General features: G+C 37.6%; 1 protein-coding gene across 1 annotated transcript in view; it reads right to left on the minus strand.

The window, feature by feature from the left end:
* The window catches only part of LOC131069063 (uncharacterized), a 72124-nt gene that overhangs the window by 37321 nt on the left and 11802 nt on the right, over positions 1-23001 (minus strand). Inside the window, exon 4 of the mRNA XM_059210046.1 lies at positions 20003-20268. Within this exon, the coding sequence (XP_059066029.1) occupies positions 20003-20268 (266 nt within the window). The remainder of the gene's footprint in view (positions 1-20002; positions 20269-23001) is intronic.

Raw genomic sequence — 23001 nt, forward strand, 5'->3', positions numbered from 1 at the left:
AGTATGAAGATGATATCTACTTTATCATCAATGTGGATCAATGCATAATGGAGGTCGTTGAGCCTAGACAGGAAGAATTGGAGCCTATGGGCTATGAGTAGTATGATATGTTGGACGAGTATGCCTCTACCCTAATTGTCTCACCCCTAGATCCCAAGGTAAAAAGAACCGGCACCTATCTGGAAAGGGTTGCACCGGTTGAAGAATCCCCTAACAAGAAAGGAAGGGCAATGCCTTCGGCATCGGCACCAGTTACTGCAGCCAATCCCAAAGTGACCAAGTGGTCACCTGCAAAGAAGAAACCAGTAGCGGCACCTGCCAAAGTCTTTGAGAGAAAGAGGAAGACAAGGAATGCCTCACCGGACTCAAAAGAAACTGTGTCTGAGGAAAAACCCAAGAAGACAAGGCAAGCAAAGAAAAAGACAAAGAATGAATCAGCATCATCGTCATCGGTAAATATTGTCATCTCCTCCTACAAACCTTTGACACATTGTCAAAGAACTATCAAAAATATTAGGAGAAAAGTGTTGAACGATTTGATTGATTGTTTTGATGATTTCAATGATGATGAAAAAGAAGCAGTTGAAAAAGAAATAATTAAGTATTTATGTGTTAATGACCGGTCGCCTTCAGAAATTAGATCTAAGACACCGGATTCTTTGTATAATTCCTTAGACAATAAATGGCACATTGCCATAGAGAAGGAACAAGAAATGAGAGAGAAAGTTTTTGCTGAACATTTTCCTGATGTGTCAAATTCAAAACTGTTTAAAGTAATGAATAAATACAAAGGCCTCTTCTTTATGAGAAGAAGAAGACTCTTGCTACTGGAAGGAAAGGCTCAAGAAGTGCTCAAGAATACACACACTCTTTCTCTAGAATCTCTTAAGATGCATCGAGTGGCTGAAGCCAACGGAAAGGCTGAGTAAGAACCGACAATAACTAAACCGGATGAAGTGTTTGATAATGAAGGAAACCCGATTACTGAACCGATAGACACTATTGATGTCGATGCTCTGGATGGAGAGGATGTTGCTCAGGGTACACCATCGGAAGCAACAGGACATGAGAAGCAAGCAGAATAGGAAGAAAAGAGAAAAGAAGAAGAGAAGAAAAGAAAGGAAGAGGAGAAGACAAAGGAAGAGGAGAAGCGAAAGGAAGCAAAAAAGAAGAAGGAAGAGGAAGATAAGGCAGAGGAGAAGAGGAAGGAAGTAGAGAAGAAGAAGGAAGAGGAGGATAAGGAAGAGGAAAAGAGAAAATAAGCGGAGAAGAAGAAGGCAGAGGAAGACAAGGAAGTAGAAGCGGCAAAGAGCATGCAGATGGAGACTCCAATGGCAACCGGTAGTCAAGCCAAACTAGCTGACCTCACCAATCCTATTGACCTCAGTCTGCAAGCAAAATGGAGCTACTACAAAGCATTAAGGTTGCTCAAGAACGCCTTGAGGTGTTAAGGAGGAAGAAGGAGGAAGATGTGATCCAAGCTGCGGTGGACACTCTTACCGGTTTGTTACCTGACACAAACCTCCCCAGTACTGACTCATCATTGGCCCAATTGAATCTCCTATGCATAGTAGTGGATGATCAAGTGCAGGGATTAGAGGAGGTAGCAGAGGCAAATGCCAAGAAAGAGCATCAAAAGGCTCTCAACATTGCCCTGGTGAAGAAGCTTAATGAGCTCCGGTCTAAACTGCAAAAAGCATAGAAGGATATAAGGAATGCTCTGGATGAGGGAAATCTACTACTAAGTAATATTTTCCAACCCCATCTCTTCTATGATGATGTGCTTGCACAGAAGCAAAAGCTTCAAACTGACTTGCAGTTGTATATGTGTACCTTCAAGCTGCCATATGACTCTTTTACAACTTATGGGCAAACCGTTCACCAGTTTCACATTTAGTCTGCCAAAATAGAGTTGGAAATAAGCAACCGGACTCAAGATTTGGAGGAACTCCAACTGGTTCTACTCCCACGCCTATAGATACTTCAAAAATGTTATCTCAATCTGGATGCTTTAACAATGACTCAGGAGATGAGCACACTAAATGCCATGGAAGAACAGGTCTCCCAGATGCAGATAGAGAAAGAAGTGGCAACCTCCCTACTTGAGTCCTGGTCCTTATCTATGAAACAATTTTTGCAAGACTTTAAATCAGTTTTTGACAAGTTTTATTCCTTATTGTCATAAACTCTTATTCTTTTAATACTAATGACATAGGTGTTAGTCTGTAATATTTTGTTGTCATTGTTGACAAAGGGGGAGAAGTATAAATTTTGAACGTTTTGATGTATACTTTCATGTTATTTCTGTTAAGAAGTAGTATTCATTGTATTTTCTGCAAAAGGGATAGTGTATATGCCTAGGGGGACTAATTTTGATTCTGGCATATTTTTGTTGTAAAACACTTAGATGTCAAAATTTCCTAAGTGTTGCCATCAATGTCAAAGGGGGAGATTGTTGGCATTTTTTATGTTTATGTTGTGATTGTCATTGATGGACACACACTTGCATTGAGATCACTTTTGTATGTATAAGTTAAAACTCAACCAGTACATGTTCCAATCGGTATGATGCATTATAGTCCTTAGACTATTGGTGTTTTGTAGAAAGTGATTACCGATCTGAAGCAGTATGTTGACCCCAAGCGGTTCGAGGATCTCAAGTGGTATGAAGGATCAAAGTGGCAAAACACATATTTCCCAGTATTCATTTTGTCAAACCGGCAACCGGTATTTTGCTTGAACCGGTATTTTGTATGAACCAGTAATACTCTGTGATTAGTTACCAACCGGCATTTGTGATGAGTTACCATCCACCGATTGTTTGACGGTGCTGACACTTTAACGGTGCTTTTTGTGTCGTGTTACTGAATATGTCTAGATGCATTGAACCTAGGAAATTGTATTGTAATCCTATTAGACTGACATGAAATCAGATTCCTTTATAAGGACATCATGTCTAGGGTTTTAGGTTGTTGGTGTTGATGTTGTTGCTAGGTTTAAGGTGGTTGATGAGTTAGAGAGAGTATGAATGTGTAGAAGACTGAAGTAATGCTGGAATGCATTAGGAATGAGCTATCAAGGATCTAACCAAGCAATCTGTGCTATTTGCTAGATCACTCACTTGTTGATTACTCACATCTTTGACAAGTCTATAGCCCTTAACCAGGTAGGCCTAAAAGCCTTTTGTAAATCCTCTAACAAGGTGGTTCACATATGTGGATCTAAAATCCTCTAGCAAGGTAGTCTTTAATCGGACTTATCTCCTAACAGAGATTGAGATTCCTAACAGGATCTGTTCTGGTAAAGAACATTGTATGACCTTAATCGATCTGACCTTAACTAGTCTGGTTCCTATTCTGCAGATAGTTACTTGTGAGTTCCATCTCACCGTGGTTTTTCCCATTTGGGTTTCCATGTCAAAATCTCTTGTGTTATGGTGTTTGTGCTTCTGTGAGTGACTGCATTATTTTCTATTTGGTTTGCATGTGTGCTAACCAGTTTGTCTGCTAAACTGTTTTACCGATTTACTATTAGTCTAGCAAAGTGTTTAAGTGCAAAGATTTTTGGCATACTAATTCACCCCCCCCCCCCCCCCCCTCTTAGTATTCATCAGGTATAACTCCAAGCTGCTCTCTTAGATATTCAAAAGTTTCCTTAGGCAAAGGTTTAGTAAAGATATCTGCAATCTGCTTTTTAGTATTCACATAAACCAATTTCACTTCTTTTGCTTCAACATTCTCTTTCAGAAAATTGAATTTGATATAAACATGTTTAGTTTTAGAGTGAAATACTAGATTCTTTGATATATCAATTGCTGCCATATTATCACAGTAAATGATTATAGGTTCTTTGCATTTTACCTTTATGTCCTTCAACATTTTCTTAATCCATAATGCCTATGTACAATTAGTTGTTGTTGCAACATATTCTGATTTTGCTATTGATAAAGATGTGCAACTCTGTTTCTTGCTTAACCATGAAATTAATCTACTGCTAAGAAAGAATGCTCTGTCGGTGGTGCTCTTTCTGTCATCTACATCTCTTGCCCAATTTCCATCTATGTATGCACATAAATCAAAATTTTCATCTTTAGGATACCATAAGCCAAGATTTGTTGTGCCTTGTAGGTACCGGAAAATCCTTTTTACTGCTGATTCATGATTTTCCTTAGGATTGCTCTGAAATCTTGAAACAATACATACTGCATTCATAATATTAGGTCTTGTTTGTGTCAAATACAGTAAACCTCCAACCATAGATTTATATCTTGTTGGATTAACAGGTGTTGATTCATCCTTCAATGATAGTTTTTATCAGTTGTAGTCATAGGTGTACTTACCAGTTTAGAGTTTTCCATGCCAAATCTCTTAAGTAATTCCTTCAAGTACTTTGATTGATTTATGAATATTCCTTTATCAGTCTATGAAATTTGCAATCCTAAAAAGAATTTTATCTCCCCAATCATAGGCATTTCAAATTCTCCCTGCATCTTATTAGAAAATTCTTTACACAATCCATCTTCTCCTCCAAAAATAATATTATCAACAAAAACTTCTATAACCAAGATGTCATCATTAGTCACTTTGAAATATAAGTTGATGTCAGCATTACCTTTAGTGTAACCAAGCTTTAAAAGATATTTGTCCAATCTAGCATACCAAGCTCTAGGAGCTTGCTTCAATCCATATCAAGTTTTCCTTAACCTGCAAACCATATCTTTGCCATTTGTCAAAGAAAATCCATTAGGTTGTTCAATGTAAACTTCCTCTTCAAGATCACCATTCACAAGTGCACATTTAACATCCATTTGATATACTTTATAGTTCTTGTGTGCTGCAAAAGCTAAGAATAATCTAACTGCCTCAATTCTAGCTACCAGTGCAAAGGTTTCATTGTAATCAATTCCTTCTTTCTGTGAATACCCCTTACACATTAATCTTGCTTTGTTTCTGATTACCTTACCATCTTCATTAAATTTATTTCTGAATACTCATTTAGTTCCAATTACATTTTTGTTTTTATGTCGGGGAACTAATGTCCATGTGTTATTTCTTTCAATTTGTTCCAACTCATCTTCCATAGCCTTAATCCAATGTTTATCTTCACATGCCTCATTAATGGTTGCTGGTTCAATTTGAGAAATTAGACATACCTCTTCATTTGCTAGTCTTCCTCTATTCATTACACCTTGATACTTATTCCCAATTATCTGACTTTCAGAGTGATTCAATCTTACATACTTGGGTGTATTCACTTGTTGTTGTTCTTCTGTCACTGTGGAATTCTCAGATGATGCCGATGTGACTGGATCAACATTATGTACACGTGTACTCATTGTAGGTTCATTTGTGATTATCTCAACTACCAGTTTAGAGTCCATAGACCTTCTGAATTGTTCATCAATCTTCACATTTGCACTCTCAATGATTTTATGTAATATCTTATTAAAACATCTATATGCCTTGCTCTTAGATGAGTAACCAAGAAATATTTTTTCATCACTTCTAGGATCAAATTTGCCAATATAATCATCTCTCCTAATATAACATTTGCTTCCAAATATTCTGAAATATTTAAGAGTAGGAGTATTACCAAACCATAGTTCATGAGGGGTCTCACCGGTTTCACCTTTGATGTGAACTCTTTTGAATGTGTAAACTGTTGTATTCACTACTTCTCTCCAATATACATGAGGTAGATTTGATTCTAATATCATGCTTCTAGTTGCATCCAAAATAGTTATGTTCTTTCTTTCCACAACTCCATTTTGCTGGGGTATCTGAGGTGCTGATAATTGTCTTTTGATTCCATTCACTTCACAGAATGTATTAAATTCCCTAGATGTGAATTCACCTCCTTGGTCTGATCTCAAACATTTGATTTTCTTACCGGTTTTATTCTCTACCATCACTTTGAATAGTTTGAATTTCCCAAAGGCTTCTGATTTCTCCCTGAGAAAAGTAACCCAACACATTCTAGAATAATCATCAATGAGTAGCATAAAATATCTATCTCCTTGTAAACTTCTAGTTCTTGCTAGACCACATAAATCAATATGAATTAAGTCAAGAACATTATTGGATTTTTCTGGAATACTCTTAAAAGTTGCTCTAACTTGCTTTCCAAATTGACATTTCTTACATACCGAATTGTGAGGTTTAACAATCTTAGGTAAATCCCTTACTGCCTTAGTTGTACTGATTTTCACAATGCATTCAAAATTTACATGACAAAGTCTCTTATGCCATAACCAACTTTCATCAATATGTGCAATCAAGCATGTCTTCTCATTATTATTCAAATGAAAGATACTACCTCTAGTCTGATTACTGGTTGTAATTTCCAAACCAGTTCTATTCTTGATTTTGCATTTACCATTCTTGATTTGTAACTGAAATCCTTTTTCAACTAATTGATCAACACTCAAAATATTATGCTTCAAACCTTCAACATAATAAACGTTATTAGTATTGTGCTTACCATCAAAAGATATAGTATCTTTTCCTCTGATCAAACAAGCTTTGTCATTCTCAAATCTTACTAGACCTCCATTATATTCCTGAAAGGTTAAGAATTTACTCTTATCACTAGTCATATGATGTGAACATCCAGAATCAATGATCCATTCATCCTTTTCTTCAATTTTAGCTGGCAGGGCCTGCTCTATTGGTTGAATAGTAGGTGTCAGTTGATCTTCTGTTATTGCAACAAAAGCCCATCCATTGTCTGTTGGTTCCTCATCAAAATCATCAGTAACTCCTTCATCAACATAGTAACATGATTTGTCTCTATTCTCCTTAAATCTGTATCTTTGATATTCAGGGTTAGGCTTATATGTTCTTTTAGCTTCTTCTTTCAATCTTGCATATCTATCAGGACACCTAGATGCCATATGACCAATTTTATTGCAGTTAAAACATTTAAATGGTGCTTTACCTTCATACTTACTTCCAACTGGACCTTTAGGCATTTTCCTTGCAAATAGTGCTTCAATCTCTTCAAGTTCTTCATTCTCTCTTCTAATTTCTTCAAGTTCTCTAGCATATAGTGCTTTCCAATCAGATTTTTTAGATGATGATGATGATGTCGCAAATGATGAAGCTTTGAAAGCCAAATCTATCTTAATTGTAGCAATAGGACCAAATTTTTCAAGTTTAAAAGTTGAAAGTTTTCCAACCAAAGTATCTCTAGATACTGATGCATTAGGAATTGTTCTCAATTCATTAATAGCAGTTACTTTCATTTTGTATGCCAATAGCAATGCTCTTAAAACTTTAGAAACAATTTCATCTTCACTTAAGGATCCTCCACAACATTGTATACCCAAAACAATTCCATTTACTCTTTCCATAAAAGCAGAAATCCTTTCATCTTCTTCCATTTTCAGATTTTCATACCTGACCTGGAAGCATTCTAGTTTTGCAATTTTGACAGTAGTATCACCTTCATTCAATGTCTCCAATTTATCCCAAATATCTTTAGTAGTAGATCGGTCTGATAATCCCATGATTTGTTGATCTGACAATGCGCTCAAAAGTGCTTCTCTTTCTTTGCAATCATTCTCCTAATCTTTAGCCAAGGTTGGTGGATTAGGTTGACTCTATGTAAGACCAACATAGTCATTCTTTGTAACATCCCATATGTATTTTCCAATGCAATTCAGATGTGTTTCCATTCTAATTTTCCATATACCATAGTTAGTTCCATCAAGCTTCAGACTGTCCTTCCTGAAATAGTTAGTTGCCATAGAATCTCCTCAAGCTGTTAAACTTCTACAAAAAGAGGACTTGGCTCTGATACCAATTGTTAGGACCTAGAGGCAACTGAGAGAGGGGGGGGTGAATCAGTTGTCTATTAATTTCAACCCAAATATAACTTAATCAAACTTAGTGCATAATACTGGTAAACCAAACTTAATGTCGGTAGACAGTTTAGCAGTTAATAACAGTACTGGTAAAGTTTAATGCATGAAATAGAAAGACAAATAACGTCCACAACACATAACACAGTTATTTGTATGTGGAAACCTTGTAAGGGGAAAAACCATGGTGGGAAACCTTACCTACAATCAAATGATACTATTGCAAATAGTATGTGTGTACAAATGGGGTCTGCACATGCAGAAAGGCCAACTGCCTAGAGCTCACTGCTCAATCACAAAATGGGAGTCACACTGACTACAATTGGATGGTTAAATCCAATGATAATGTACTGCTCAAAATAGCATCTTCATATGCCTGATTCAGTACCTGTTAAGCTTTGATTGTCTTCTCCATACCTTCCTTGAATCTTCAAATGATGTCTGTGTGTATAGCTCTGCTTATATTCGCATATACCTTATTACAATTCTTTTTCCACACCTTTGTTAATCTCACAAATGAGATCTTACATATATACCAGAACCTAAGACCAAATGTGTAGGTCAACTCACTAAGAATATTACAATTAAATTAATTACAAATGAATCAATATGCGATGCATGATATTGTCTCAATGCATTTACAACAATAACCAATCAATAAAACATCTCCATAACGTGTCATGCTGATCTGGAATAGATAACGCTTGTCGGTCCATAACCTAGACCTATTTGTCGGTAACAACAAATATGCAAACTCGATTTAGACCAATAACCAAACAATATCTTTGACATAACCAAGTAATCTCCAAATGATAACAGATCATCCTTAGTGTCGGTGAACAATATATCCTATCGATGAACCAGATACCGGTGACTGTGCATAAGTCACTGAACATGTCGGTGAACATAACCAAAGATCTCCACAAGGATAAGTGTTGATAAGTGTTGACATCAATGACAAAACCAATGCAATACATCCATAATACCAACAACCGCTTTATCTAAATACTTTAGAAAAGAGTTAACTCCCCTTTCTGAGTGTTTGCATCGTATAATGTCGAGGTTGATAAATGCTAATATGTTGAAATTTCCTCCCATTAGTCTAATTGACTCTTTTATACCATTTCCACCCTATCATGATCCCAAAGCCTTTTGTCCATATCACTGTCAACCTAGCCATGATACCAAGAAGTGTTATACTTTAAGGGGTAGGATTCAAGACTTCTTTGATAATAATAATATTATATCTGTAGCTAGTGTGAATGACAAAGAAATCAAATCCATAGATCCTCCTAATCAAAATCTCCAAATATTCACCAATCTTTTGCCTTCTCACTCTACTAATGTTGTTGAGTCAGAGTCTCTTGCCTTTTCTTTCGATGACCTTGGTGTAGAATCTAATAATGTTGTGAATCATGTTGACAAACCTAAACCTCCTAAAGACCTATGCATTACCATTGATCCTAGTGAGACTATTGTTGCACCTGATGGCCCATTGTATATCACTACGAAGATCAAAGACAAACTCTCACAAGGAGTGCTCATTGATCCAGTATGTATGGTGGAAGTGATCACTAAAGAATATCTTTACATTTTACAATTGCATCAAGTAACATATGATAAATCTAATGTTATGGTAAAGGTGTATGATGGTTTCTCTTTCCCTACTATTGGTTCTATTACACTTCCCATCGAAGTTGGTATTAAGTGCTTAGATGTGACTTTTCCTATCATTCCTACTTCGGATCAATTTAGTGTGAATTTGGGACATCCTTAGCTCTCTTCCATGAAAGTTATACCTTCTACCATTCATAAATATTTAAAATTATCTTATAATGGCACTATCATAACAATTAATCATAGCCTTTACCAACCCACGGTGAAGTGTGAAAAATTCACCCTTGATTACTTTTGGCCTAAACAATGCGAGCCTCTTAAGCCTCAAAGTGATGCCCTTTTTCTATCTTATCAAAAATTGAAAAATGGGATGATCCTATAGATCCTAGACCTATTCCTCCTCCTCATGATGGACCTAGTATCCTTTCTAAACCTTCTATTCCTCTCATGTATGTCACAGTACTACCTCCTATGTCTTACCAAGGAAAGTGCTTGGCATCTCCTATTTCTCAACCTAGTAGGGCTTCTCTTGTTCCTCCTCCTTTAAAAGAAGAAAAGAAGCCTATGTCCATTTATCCTCAACCTTCACAAGTCTCAACTAAAACTAAAAGGAATCATTGTGTGAGAGAACATCGATGAAGATGTCATGCTAAGGCTCGTGAACTTGCTTCCCAAACCATTTCCTCCTCGAAGACACCAAATGTTCACTTGGTCCCATTTTACAACCTTCGCCTAACCCTAGGGAGGATGTTCAACTTGAATCACCAAGATTAAACATGCTTAAGAAAAATGACGGTTCATGCTTTTTTGTGTGTGTTAGATATCCTATTTTTTTAATCTAGATGATGAAATGGATGATGATGTTGTCCATGCTAACAATGTTGATTCTAATGATTTTGATGATATGTATGAGCTTATTGAGGTTTTTTTGTTTTTTGTTTATTGGTAATAGTTGATTTTATTGAGAAAATTGGGTTTTGAACTAGCTCAAACCAGTTGGGGCTACAGCTAGGGAGCCCCTCCCAAAAGAGACTGACCATTATAGAGATCAATGATTACATTGTTAGTTTAACTCCCCCTTCTCTTGAGAGGAAAGTGTCTTTCTTATGCTCTCATCATTGACCCTCATATCCCTCTTCCTTTTAACCTCAATCCGTCCTTCCTCTCTTGCATTTTCCAATAACTTCAAGTTGGAACCCCTCAACACTTCCTTCCCCCCTACCTCCAGGTGAGGTAGATCAAAGTGATTCTTAGCAATTACCCATGTGGCATACCCCATCATAGAAACATCTTTCATCGCAACCTCTTAAACACCAGCCTTAGATTGCTTTGCCTCCCAATTCTTTGAAGGACTTGAACCGTCCTTGATCTCTAACTCCTTTTCATTGACATCATTGTGCCTACCACTCAAGTCATGAGGGATGTTTTGATTCTCCACCACCTTCTCCACCGTGTAATGGTGAGTGAGGAGCCTCCTCCTTCCACCACAAAGTTGGTCGCTCCACTCTACACCTATCACAAGCAATATCAATGTGCCCAATTTTAAAACATCTCCTGCATCTAAAAGAAACCTCTTCGAAGTCCACTGGTTGAACCCAACTACCTCTTGGTGATTTAAGAGAGATATCTGAAGGAAGTTCTTTGGAAAAATCCATCTCCACCAAGATCCGAGCAAATGTAATATGTAACTGTAGACACCTAAAATTAATTAAATTGATATTTAATTAATTTAAGCCTGTCAACATAATTAACCAGTTTAATTGATTTAATTCCCTTCTTCTAAAGGTTAATTAAATCAAATTTAATCAATCTTATCACTATAGTCCAATAATCAATTTATCAATAAATTAATTATTTCCCCATTCTTCTAAAGTCGCCTCAACCGTTATTTCTTCTAAAACCCATTTAGTTAATTGGTTTTAATTAATTAACCTAACTAAAATGATTCCTACAAATCACTTCTTCTAATCCTCACTTAGCCTAATTAATTATTCTAGAAGCATGATTATCATCATTTCTCAATTTTATATTCCTCTATTCATTCTCTCTCCTCATGTCACATCCTCCTAACTTTCCCACTTGCACTCTAATCACTCATTAAGCCACCTAATCAATCCCCTTTATCATTTGCACATCCCTAATCACCTTGATCCTTTCAAAGAAATTCAAATTCTTTAAATCTCCCCATGCATTCTCTTCCCAAGGAATTTTTAATTCCTTTATCCATTTAGTCTTCTTGCACATCCTCTTATTTTGAAATTTTTAATTCCTTCTTCCTTCCCCCAAGGAATTTTATATTTCTTTTTCTCTTCCCAATTTACTTGGGAGCTCTTCCCCATGAACCTTGAGAGGTGTGGGGACAAGAAATGTCTTTATGGCACATCTCTTGAATCCCACACCTTGTCCTCTCAATCCATGTGCTCCCTCTCAAATCAATCTCAACCCTTCATCCCAGAATCAATCTTGGCCCTTCATTTTGGCCTCCTCCAATCTATAAATTGGAGTCTCCTCTCCTCACAAACCATCCACTTTTCATACATTCTTATGCTGTCCATTTCATCCCTTGATCCACTTCTCATCTAATTTTATGTTGTTAATTTGGAATCCAAAATCATCCATAACGCCATCATAATGCCCAAATATTCTCTCATCTAATCCATATCCATCATCATTCAAATCCAATCCAAATCCAACCAATCTTGTTGTGTGTGGAGAATAATCCACATCCCAATCAAGGAGAATCCAAACAAGTTAAGGAGGGGTGCATCCTTAGCTTCACCAATAGCTCAATCGGAGGAACAAGAGAGAACTCTCTCTTGCAAGGTATAAGAAGCTTGGTTTATACTTTATTGTTTATTTGGGTTAAAACTAATCATCTAAACTTGCATTGGTTTTCCCTTGCTTTAATAACAAATTGAGAGAACCATCATCAGTCATCAAAAAATTACCTAAAGAGTTCCTAATAGCCTCAAAAGGGGAATCAAACCAAAATTGCATTGGAAGATTAGGAATTTTGATCTAGAGAGGGATCCGGTCAAAAGATTTTGATAGAAGATTAAAGGTTGGATGCCATGGTTTCAGCATCAATGGACGACTATCCTCCCAGTACCATTGACACTCATAGAGGATCTTGTTCCTGTTATTCTCATTTTCAAAAACTACCACAAAAAATCCTTTAGCATGTAGATAAATCTGCACACTACCATCTACAATGGGTTCCTAGTGAATAGAAATCCATTTATGCAGGTCACCTAAACTTGGCCATAATCCTTTGAAGCACCCTATAAGCCCTAGCCCAGAAAAAAACTTCTCATTGTGATCCATCTCCTTCTCCACCTCCTCTGTCATATTAACTATGACAGGCTTAACCATCATTGGTCCATTCAATGTTGAGGGACCAGTAGAAGTCTTGGCTCTGTAAGACAACGACCCCATGCAATTCGAACAAAACCTTCTTCCCACTCAGCCCATAACCACTCTTGGCCCCTTAGCCCATCCTTCCTCTGCAACATAACCATAGGGGGTTCATTTCCCCATACCTTATCTCACTTCAAAACCCCCAACTCCACCATGATAGGAGTTGTTGATCTCCAACCCCAATCCAACACTTCTAAATTGACTGTAAATAGTAGTGATTTCATTACAGCGACACCCATGCCTCACCGCAGTAGCCCAAGAGACTCGACCTTTGCGCGAAGATCCATCTGTAGGCGGCTTCCATTGCTTCCAAACCCTAGCAACAAGAGTAACTCTTAACGACATCTCAATGGCCCCCTATATCAAAAAATGAGCGTATTGATGTTTTGGATTATGGCAAAAATAGGTTTTGAAGGGGCCTTGAAACCCTTTACAAAATGGATTCTAAAAGATTTAGAATCAAAGCAAAAAAAGTATCCAAAACAAGACAGGCTATGAAGTATAGAACATTACAAACAACAGCCAAAAAGAAGTGTATATCTACTGTTGAAAGCCACTACCAAAAACAAAAGCTGCACAAAAGCCAACAAGCAGCCTAAAACCAGAGAAAGGGCCAAAGAAAAATCCAGTCCGATCATCCACAAACAAGAACCCTCAAGATTAATGTCAAGAACTAACCTTGTGGGACCGGTCATATCAAAAGAAGGCCTGGAGATCTTAGATTTCTTCCCCTTAACAATAATCCATCCTTCTTCCACCTTAGTTGTCGCGTCAAACCAATCCGAAGAGCCCAATGTTGGCCCATCCAGAGTCAGAGAGAAAGCACCAGCAGAGGACATGAGCGTAGTGATGTTAATCATGATCTTTCTTCATATTTTTCAAAAACATTAACCCTAGCTCCTAGTGACAAAGAAAGTGACTCATCATTAGAGCATGGTCCTTGTTTGGAACTTATAGTAGCTTCATCTACTGTGCTCAATGTAGCTCCTCTTGCATCTTGTCCACCTTCTCAAAATAATGTTCAACAGGATTGGGAAGCGAATGATTCACTTGATTAGTGTCATTCGTGTTGTAGACCCTCTCTTGTGTGTTTGCTTGTTTGTAATGTGTTTCCCCCATGATGTGTTTTTGTCTTATGTTAGGTACTCTTTAGATGATCCTTGTTACTCCGTTGGTACAAGGTAATAAAGTGGTTGAATCTGTGGTGACATTCTTCTATTTGTATCTCAATTCTTCTATATGTTGCCCCTTGTGTTGTCTACTTGGGGACAATGCAAAGCATTGAGATCTCTTTTGGTCTCCTCCATGTTGGCTCAAAAGACTCATGTGCTCTTCTTCCATTGTGCTTGTAGTTCCACTACCTCTAGGGGATGAGGTCAATTTGTTGCCCTAGTTTTTAAACATCCAAAATTTGAACTTTTGTGTTGTTGACCTTTTTACATGAACCTAGATGCAAAAGTAATTAAATCTCAAAAATTGTAAAATATCAGGGGAAACTGGCTTACGAGCATGTTCTTGGTATAATTTCGAGCAACGTAGCGAAGTTTTTTGAAAAACCCACTTCACCGTTTGTGAGCTATTAATGCTTCAATTTTTGCCACCCTTTGTTTGAAAAATGTCAAAGCATGGTTCTTAGGTTTGCGTCATGAGAAAGCAACTCTTGGGTTATCATCATTTAATCCTCACAAATCTATGTTTAAAATTTCAAGATCAAATTCTTTGTCAATCAAAAGTTACAATGATTTGAAAATTTAAACTTTGCATTTGAAAGTTGAAAATCCTAACTTTTGAGTCCAAAATTTAAAATTCCTAACTTTTGAAGAAGAAAGATCAAAATCCTAATTTTTACACAAGAAAAATGAAAACCTTAACTTTTGCTTTTTGGGAACTCTAAATGCTAACCTTTAACTTTCACGTTTTTCCAACCCCAATCCTTAACTTTCCGCACATAATGTCCCAAAATCCTAACTTTTGCATTTGAAAGTTAAAATTTCTAACTATTAAATCTCTGTTTCAAGGAGCTCATAACCGTTTTTCAAGAATCTTCAGAGGGTTGGAAAGCAAGTTCCCATGGTAACTCTGTGACAGTGAGCATGAAGGGTTGCAGGATTTTGTTGATGCTGTAATTGCAATCACCTCAATGGTCATGTATGCGAAAGATGGAAGCTTTGATAGGCATATCAACGCTTAGCAGAGACACACAAAATAATTCCATCTCATTGTGCATGACATGATTATAGGAAATGCGTTCAAAGCAAATCTGCTGAAAAGGCAGCAAAAACAACTTTACGGATGCAGCTCATTGACACATGCATGAAAATGTAGAAGCATAGATGTTGTATGTGAAACGTTTGACATAATGCCTCAAAGAGATGTCATCTCAATGAAGTTATTGTAGAATGTGCACCAAATGGATTGCACAAGAAGCTCTTGAAATCTTTGAATTAATGAAGCGCTCTAGAACATATCCTGACCATGTAAGCTTTGTTCACTTTCTGGTTAGTGAATGAAGACAACAAAATGCGGAAGCAAAGACAATACACGTGAAGTGTTTGACAAAATTTCTTATAGAGATATCATCTCATCAAAAGCGATGAGTGCAAAATTTGCACAAAATGAAATTGGTGAAGAGGCAATAGAAACCTCCAAGCGAATGCATTCGTCGGCATCAAAACATACACTATTTGGAATAATGCCTCGAAGGTATGCCCTCATGGACAGAAATGATTACAAGTTCCGCACAAAATGGAAAAATGGGAACCTTTGAACAGGTCGTGAACATCCATCAAATCATTATGAAGGGGAGTTTTTGTCAGATATTATGGTTGGAAATACTCTGATAAATGTGCAGACAAAGTGTAGAAACATTAATAGAGCCATGCGGACTATTTGTCAAAACACCCCAAAGCCGTCCCATCTCATAGAATGTTGTAGTTGCAACGTGAACACCAAACAGGTTTTTTTGAAAAGGATTAAAAAATAAATAAAAATCATTTTAACACAAATTGGCAGGAATAGATCCAAATTCAACAACCTTTTCTATTGTCCTGTCTGCGCAGAGTTGTAGAAACCGACATGGCGAACGAAGCAAGGTATTGTTGGTATGGAGGATTATTGGTGATGCTACATGAAACAATCTGAAAAAGAAACTTGCACTATAATAATGCGCAATACGTCAGATATCTGGAACAATGTATGGACATCCACCGAAACATAATAAAGGGAGATTTTTGCCAAATATAATGGTTGGAAATGCGTGGTCTATATGCATACAAGGTGTAGATAGATAGAGAAGGCACAACAAAGGCATTCAAATTAATGCCATAAAGAAATTTAATCTAATGACATGCCGTGATTGCAGTTATGTGTATAATGGATTTGTTGAAAACGCTTTAGAATCTTGAAAGCAAAGCGTGATCTGCGGTAAAAAATGAAACATTGTATTTGCTAAGATATCCATCGAAGCATGCAGAAGGTGAATGTGTGTCAGAGATTAGAGTTGTGAATGTTTTGGTTAAAATGTCTACACACTCTAAAAAGTAGAAACAAGGCACGTGAACTGTTTGATACTATGCCTCAGGGAAATGTGAGTGCATGAAAAATATGAGGGCGTAGACCATGCACCTAAGTTATTAGATTGAATGCCACAAAGAGATTTCATCCTAAGGAATTAATGAAATGATTGCAGAATGTATGCAAAATGGATTTTGCAAGGAAGCTCTCAAAACCTTTGAATTAACGAATCAGTCTTTAGCACACACTAACATTGTAAGCTTCGTTAGTGTTCCATTTGGTTGATGAGGGCTGCACACATTCCAATCACATGGGTTGCATTACATATATATTTGATCATTGGGTGTCCATTGTTGACTGTGATTCTCGTGGTGGCTATCATGGGAACACTCGATGCCATTTAGAAATGTGGTGATTGTGTGAATATGTTTTGCTGGTGTCTGTAGATCATACACAAATATAGGCTGTGCTTCAAACAATACGGTTTTTAAAATGATTGATCTAGATCATAATGGGGAGATTGACAAAGGAATTCAGGAAAGTGATAAACTTGATGTAAGTTGCAGAATATTCATAAAATGGATTCATTTTCCTTTATTCCAAGTTTAGGTTATATAGCTACTGAAGGTACTATAGCGTGAAGATAGAGAGACATGGTGGATTTTTTATATTGTTTGAAGCTATCAACAAGTTACATGCCACTGTTGGAAGTGAAGTCCAACGGACTCCTTCCTTTTGCCGTCAAAACTCTTGGTTATTCGACTTCTCCTTGCAAGCACTTTAAGAGCTGATTGTAATTCATTTGTAGAGGTTAATTTTTGGAGCTGCTGGCAGCTGTGTATATGTGTATACCAGATTGTTGATTAATCTATGATTCCCTAGCTTCAATGTGGATGTAGGCAATTGCTGAACCACGATAAATATGTGTGTTTCATTTGTCTGTGTTGTGTGTGTATTTAATTCTGTTTATCTGCTGTTTAAATTCGTTTCTTCATCCTAACAATTGGTATCAGAGCAAGGTTAGATTGCTGTTTAGATTTTGGTGGTTGAAATTCCAGAATCATGGAAGAATCGAAGATAGAGAAGTTCTCTGGTCAGAGCTTCGGATTATGGAAGGTGCAGATGGAGTCTTTGCTGATAAAGCAAGACCTTTTACTCATGCTTGAAGGGAAAGCAAAGAAACCAGCTGGGATGGCTGATGAAGAATGGAAAAAATTGGACAAGAAGGCGAGAGCGACAATTTTTCTCTCGCTGTCCAATAATGTTCTCTTCAATGTCACGGGTGATGCAACAACAAAAGATGTATCAGATAGACTTTCAGCCATGTATGAAATGGCATCGATTGCAAATAAAGTTTTTATTATGAAGCGCTTGTACAAACTGAAAATGAAGGAAGGTTGTGCTATGGCAAACCACATCAATGAATTCAATGCATTGATTAGTCAAGCGACTTCGGTGGGGATGACACAAGATGATGAAAGCAAGGTTGTTTTGTTATTATGTTCTTTACCAACCAGCTGAGATGGCGTTGTAATAGCAGTTAGCAAATCTATATTCGGTAAAAATAAGTTGGTTTTTAATGATGTAACAGCTACTCTTCTCAGTGAGGATTTGAGAAGAAAGAATGATGAACCTTCATCCGGTGAAGCCTTAACGGTGGTCAGCATCGAAAATAGAGGTAGAGGTCATAATAGAGGCATAAATAATTAACATAGATGTTCGAAATCAGCAAAGAGATCGAAGTCTAGAAACAGAAATGGTGAATGTTGGTTTTGTGGCAAAGCTGGTCATGTGAAGAAGGATTGTAGAAACTTCAAAAGGGCACAAGAGAGGGTGCGGGACAACGAAGCAAATACAGTCTATGATAAAGATGATAGTGTATTAATCCTTTCAACAACCGACACTACTTCAGATTCATGGGTGCTTGATTCCGGTGCCTCCTATCATGCTACCTCATGTCTTGAAGCGTTCATTAACTACCATGAAGGTCATTTTGGCAATGTTTTCTTAGGAGATAACAAAGCTTGTGAAAGTACAGGCAAAGGGGATGTATTGCTGCCATTAGAAGGTGGTAAAACATGGTTGCTCAAAGATGTTCGCCATGTCCCAAAATTGAAGCAGAATTTGATATCCGTTGGACAGCTCTTTGACCAAGGTCTAAATGTAGATTTTCTCCCGGATACATGGAAGGTAACTCATGGTACCATGTTGATTTCAAATGGTAATAAAGTGGGAAGTCTATACATATTTAAGACTCATGGTGAAGTGGGAGCTGCAATGGTGATTGAGGACAACAAATTGGATCTTTGGCATCAAAGACTTGGGCACATTAGCAAGAAAGGACTCCATGTTATGCATACAAGAAATCAGCTACCGGGCCTCAAGCTTGTTGACTTAGCCTTTTGTGAACATTGCCTTTATGACAAACAAAAGAGAGTCAGTTTTTTGAAAGATGGGCATGACACAAAGACAACACCGTTGGAGCATGTATACTCGGATGTTTTTGGGCCTACCGAGGTAACCTCCATTGGAGGAGCTAACTATTTTGTAACCTTTCTTGATGATTGTACAAGAAAAGTATGGATTTATATGCTTTCTAAGAAATCTGAAGTCTTTTTAAAATTTAAAATTTTCAAGGCTTTAGTTGAAAATCAGATTGGGCATAAGATTAAATGCTTACAAACCGATAACGGTGGAGAATTTTGTTCACATGAATTTGATGATTTTTGTGTTGATAATGAGATTAGAAGAATCAAGGTTGTTCCTTTCACTCCTCAAGAAAACGTTGCAGCCGAGAGAATGAATAGAACAATTCTTGAAAAGGCACGATGTATGTTGTCTAATGCAGGTTTAGGCAAGGAATTTTGGGCAGAAGCGTGTAACACAGCAGTGTATTTAATCAACCAAAGTCCATCATCTAAATTGGATTTTGGTATTCCAGAAGAGGAATGGCAAGGGAAGAGGATTTCATACTCGCATCTTCATGTTCTTGGATGCAAAGCCTTCTCGCATATACCCAAGGAAAAGCGAATGAAATTGGATCCAAAGTCGCTGAAATGTATTTTTGTGGGGTATGGAGAAGAGCAATTTGGTTTCAGATTGTGGGATCCAGTTCACAAAAAGATTGTTCGCAGCAGGGATGTAATTTTTCATGAAACCTCATTTCCTGCACTACAAGATTCAAATAAATCAGAGACAGAATTTGTCCCTATGTCCTTGTTTTAGAATTCGACTACCAGCGCTCTGCCTCCGGTCTCTCATTCAGTGGGAGCTCCTATGACATCTACATCAGCTGAATACAATTCTCAATCTGAGAATGATGAAGAAAGTGCTGATAATGTTTGGTCTTCGTGTAACTTTGAAATTGGGGGTCTAGAGAATAGAGCGAATTCTCCCCAAAATAACACTCATGTTGCAGGAAACTTGGAAAATCATCCTTATGGTAAGCATTTTGGCTCACATTATTCCCAATTGGCTAGGCAACCCACACAGTGGTTTGCAACTCCACCTCAACCTGCACATTGGGTTTCATCCTCCCCACACCCCTCACGATAACCTCCCCTACCTTGCGACTCCCCTCACTCCTCGCGTGACCTGCCAACGCTGCAGGCTTCCCTCGACCCCACGCTGCTTCCTCCACTCCTTCGCAGGCCCCTTGCTCCCTCTCCTGTGAGCTTCCCGCAGTCCCATCGTGGAGTCATCCTCCCGTGCAGATCGTGGAGGATGCCACCACGGCTCCCCACTCCCTACACTCCCGACAACCCCAAGCCGTGGGAGATGCCACCTTGGCACCCAGTCCTCTGCACACTCGCCAAAGGCAGGTCGTGGCAAGTAATTCTGCGGGTACATCCTCTTGTGATCTGCGTGCAACTCATGTGGATAAACATCCATAGGCGTTCAATTACTCTGCATATAGAGATCAAACCAGACTAAAAAACAGAGTTATTAAAGAGAACATAACAAAGACAATGGGAGAGATATGAGTTTGCATAAACAGGGAACACGTAATGATTCTACTACTCCAGCAGAGAGTCAATTGAGGAAATCAACCAGACAAAGGCAACCTCCTGCAAAGTTCTCTGATTATGATTTACTGTTTTGTGAAGAAGTTGAACCTTCTTTGCTCATCTCTGATCAAACAGCCTACAACATACAAAGAAGCTTGTAAAATTGTAGACCATGATAACTGGTACGCTGCAATGTGCGAAGAAATGGACGCACTAGTGAGAAATCGAACATGGGATTTTGTGCCACTTCTGCTTGACAAAAAGGCATTAAGAAATAAATGGGTGTATAAACTAAAAGATGAAGCCAATGGTCACAAAAGATTTCGAGCAAGACTGGTTGTAAAGGGATATGCTCAACAACAAGACCTCAACTTCAAATAAACTTTCTCACCAATAGTTAAAATGACTACCATCCGAGCAGTATTAGGCTTAGTTGCAGCCTGGGATCTTGAACTTGAACTGCTAGATGTGAAGACGGTATTTCTCCATGTCGATCTTGATGAGGAACTATTTATGTATCAGCCGGAAGGGTTCATTAAAAAGGGGCAGGAACACCTTAATTATAGATTGAAACGCAGTTTGTATGGGCTTAAGCAAGCCCCCCGGCAGTGGTATCTTAAATTTGACAAGTTCATGATTGATCACAGGTTTACTCGCAGCGAGTTTGATCCTTGTATCTATTACAAGAAGCTTCCTAATGGTGAATTTGTCATTCTTCTCCTTTATGTGGATGATATGCTAGTGGCCGACACAAGCATGAGGATTGTGAGTGAACTTAAAACTCACTTAGCAAAGGAATTTGCCATGAAAGATTTAGGGGTAGCAAAGAAGATCCTAGGAATGACTATTTTTCGGGATAGAAAAAAAAGAGAACTCAAACTATCTTAGCAAGACTACATTAAAAAAGTCTTGGACAAATTTGGTATGGCAGATGCTAATTCTGTTTGTGTACCCTTAGTCTCTCATTTTCAGTTGTCTTCTCACTTGTGTCCAAAAACACAAGAAGATAAGGAGTTTGTGGATAAAATTTCCTACAAATATGTAGTTGGAAGCCTCATGTATGCTATGGTGTCTACTCGACCAAACATTTCTCATGCCGTAGGATTGGTGAGTAGATTTATGGCTAATCCGGGCAAATCACATTGGGAGGTAGTTAAGTATATCTTGCGGTATCTCAAGGGCACTTTTGATTTTTGTTTATGGTTGGAAAGGACAAGGCAGTTTTGCAAGGGTTTACCAATTCTAATTTTGTCGGTGACCTAGACAAAAGAAAGTCTACTTCAGGTTATGCTTTCACATTTGCCAAGACAACGATTAGTTGGGCTTCAAAATTGCAACATATAGTTGCTCAATCAATCGCGGAAGTTGAATACATAGCTCTTTCTGAGGGAGCAAAGAGATGGTATGGTTGCAACTCTTGTTCAGTGAGTTGGGTTTGAAGCAATCAGATTTTGCTTTGTTTTGTGATAACAACAGTGCCATTTTTATGACTAAACATCAAACATCTTAGCCACGGTCAAAACATGTTGATGTTCGCAGTCATTATGTTCGCCATATGGTCGAAGAAGGTAAGTTTCATGTAGATAAGATTCATACCAACCTGAATCCAGCTGATGTGCTCACTAAAGTGGTTAAGTGGGAGAAGTTCGATTTCTGCCGAGCTTCTCTAGGCCTTTTCCAATAACTGATAGCAGGACTGAGTGGGGGAATCTACTTGTTGCAACAATTCGTTGGCCTTTAGTGGGAGATTGTTGGAAGTGAAGTCCAACGGACTCCTTCCTTTTGCCGCCAAAACTCTTGGCTATTCGACTTGTCCTTGCAAGCTCTTAAGAGCTGATTGTAATTCATTTGTAGAGGTTAATTTCTGGAGCTGCTGACAACTGTGTATATGTGTATACCAGATTGGTGATTAACCTATGATTCCTCTGCATCAATGTGGATGTAGGCAATTGCTGAACCACGATAAATATGTGTGTTTCATTTGTCTGTGTTGTGTGTGTATTTAATTTTGTTTATCTGCTGTTTAAATTCATTTTTTCATCCTAACAACCACCTCATCATTATAAAGCTAAATAGACCACTCCCTGTTTATGTCAGCTGTAGATGATATTTTATCAAATATGTTCAATGCAAAGGTTTAGAGTTAATTGGTAAAAGATTATTAAATCTTGCTAAAATCTTCAAAGTTTTATTTGCAATTCATGATATGATAGTGATGGGCTTCAGCATTCAAATTTATATGTTCGAGCATTTTTGTACCTTGTTACTATGCAATGAAGAAGGTAGGATTAACTTTGGAAGTTGTCACACTGAAGCACACAAAAATGGAAAGCTACCTCCCCAAAGTCATAATTTGGTTTTTATTCAAAATATGAGTTTTAGGTACCTTTTTGGTAAAGATGACTTATAGTTACTTTTTGTCACTCATTGTAACTAAAAGTTAGAAATAAACTTTATTTGTGCAAAAGTTGAGAAAAAGTCAAACAAAAATGAAGCTTATTTTTATTTTCTCAAATTTGCAAAGGTAGTTACTAGGTGGTTAGAAAATAGTTGCAAAATGGTTATCTAAAGAAGCTTATAAATAGA

Source organism: Cryptomeria japonica, chromosome 1, assembly GCF_030272615.1.
Source record: "Cryptomeria japonica chromosome 1, Sugi_1.0, whole genome shotgun sequence".
Taxonomy (NCBI): Eukaryota; Viridiplantae; Streptophyta; class Pinopsida; order Cupressales; family Cupressaceae; genus Cryptomeria; species Cryptomeria japonica.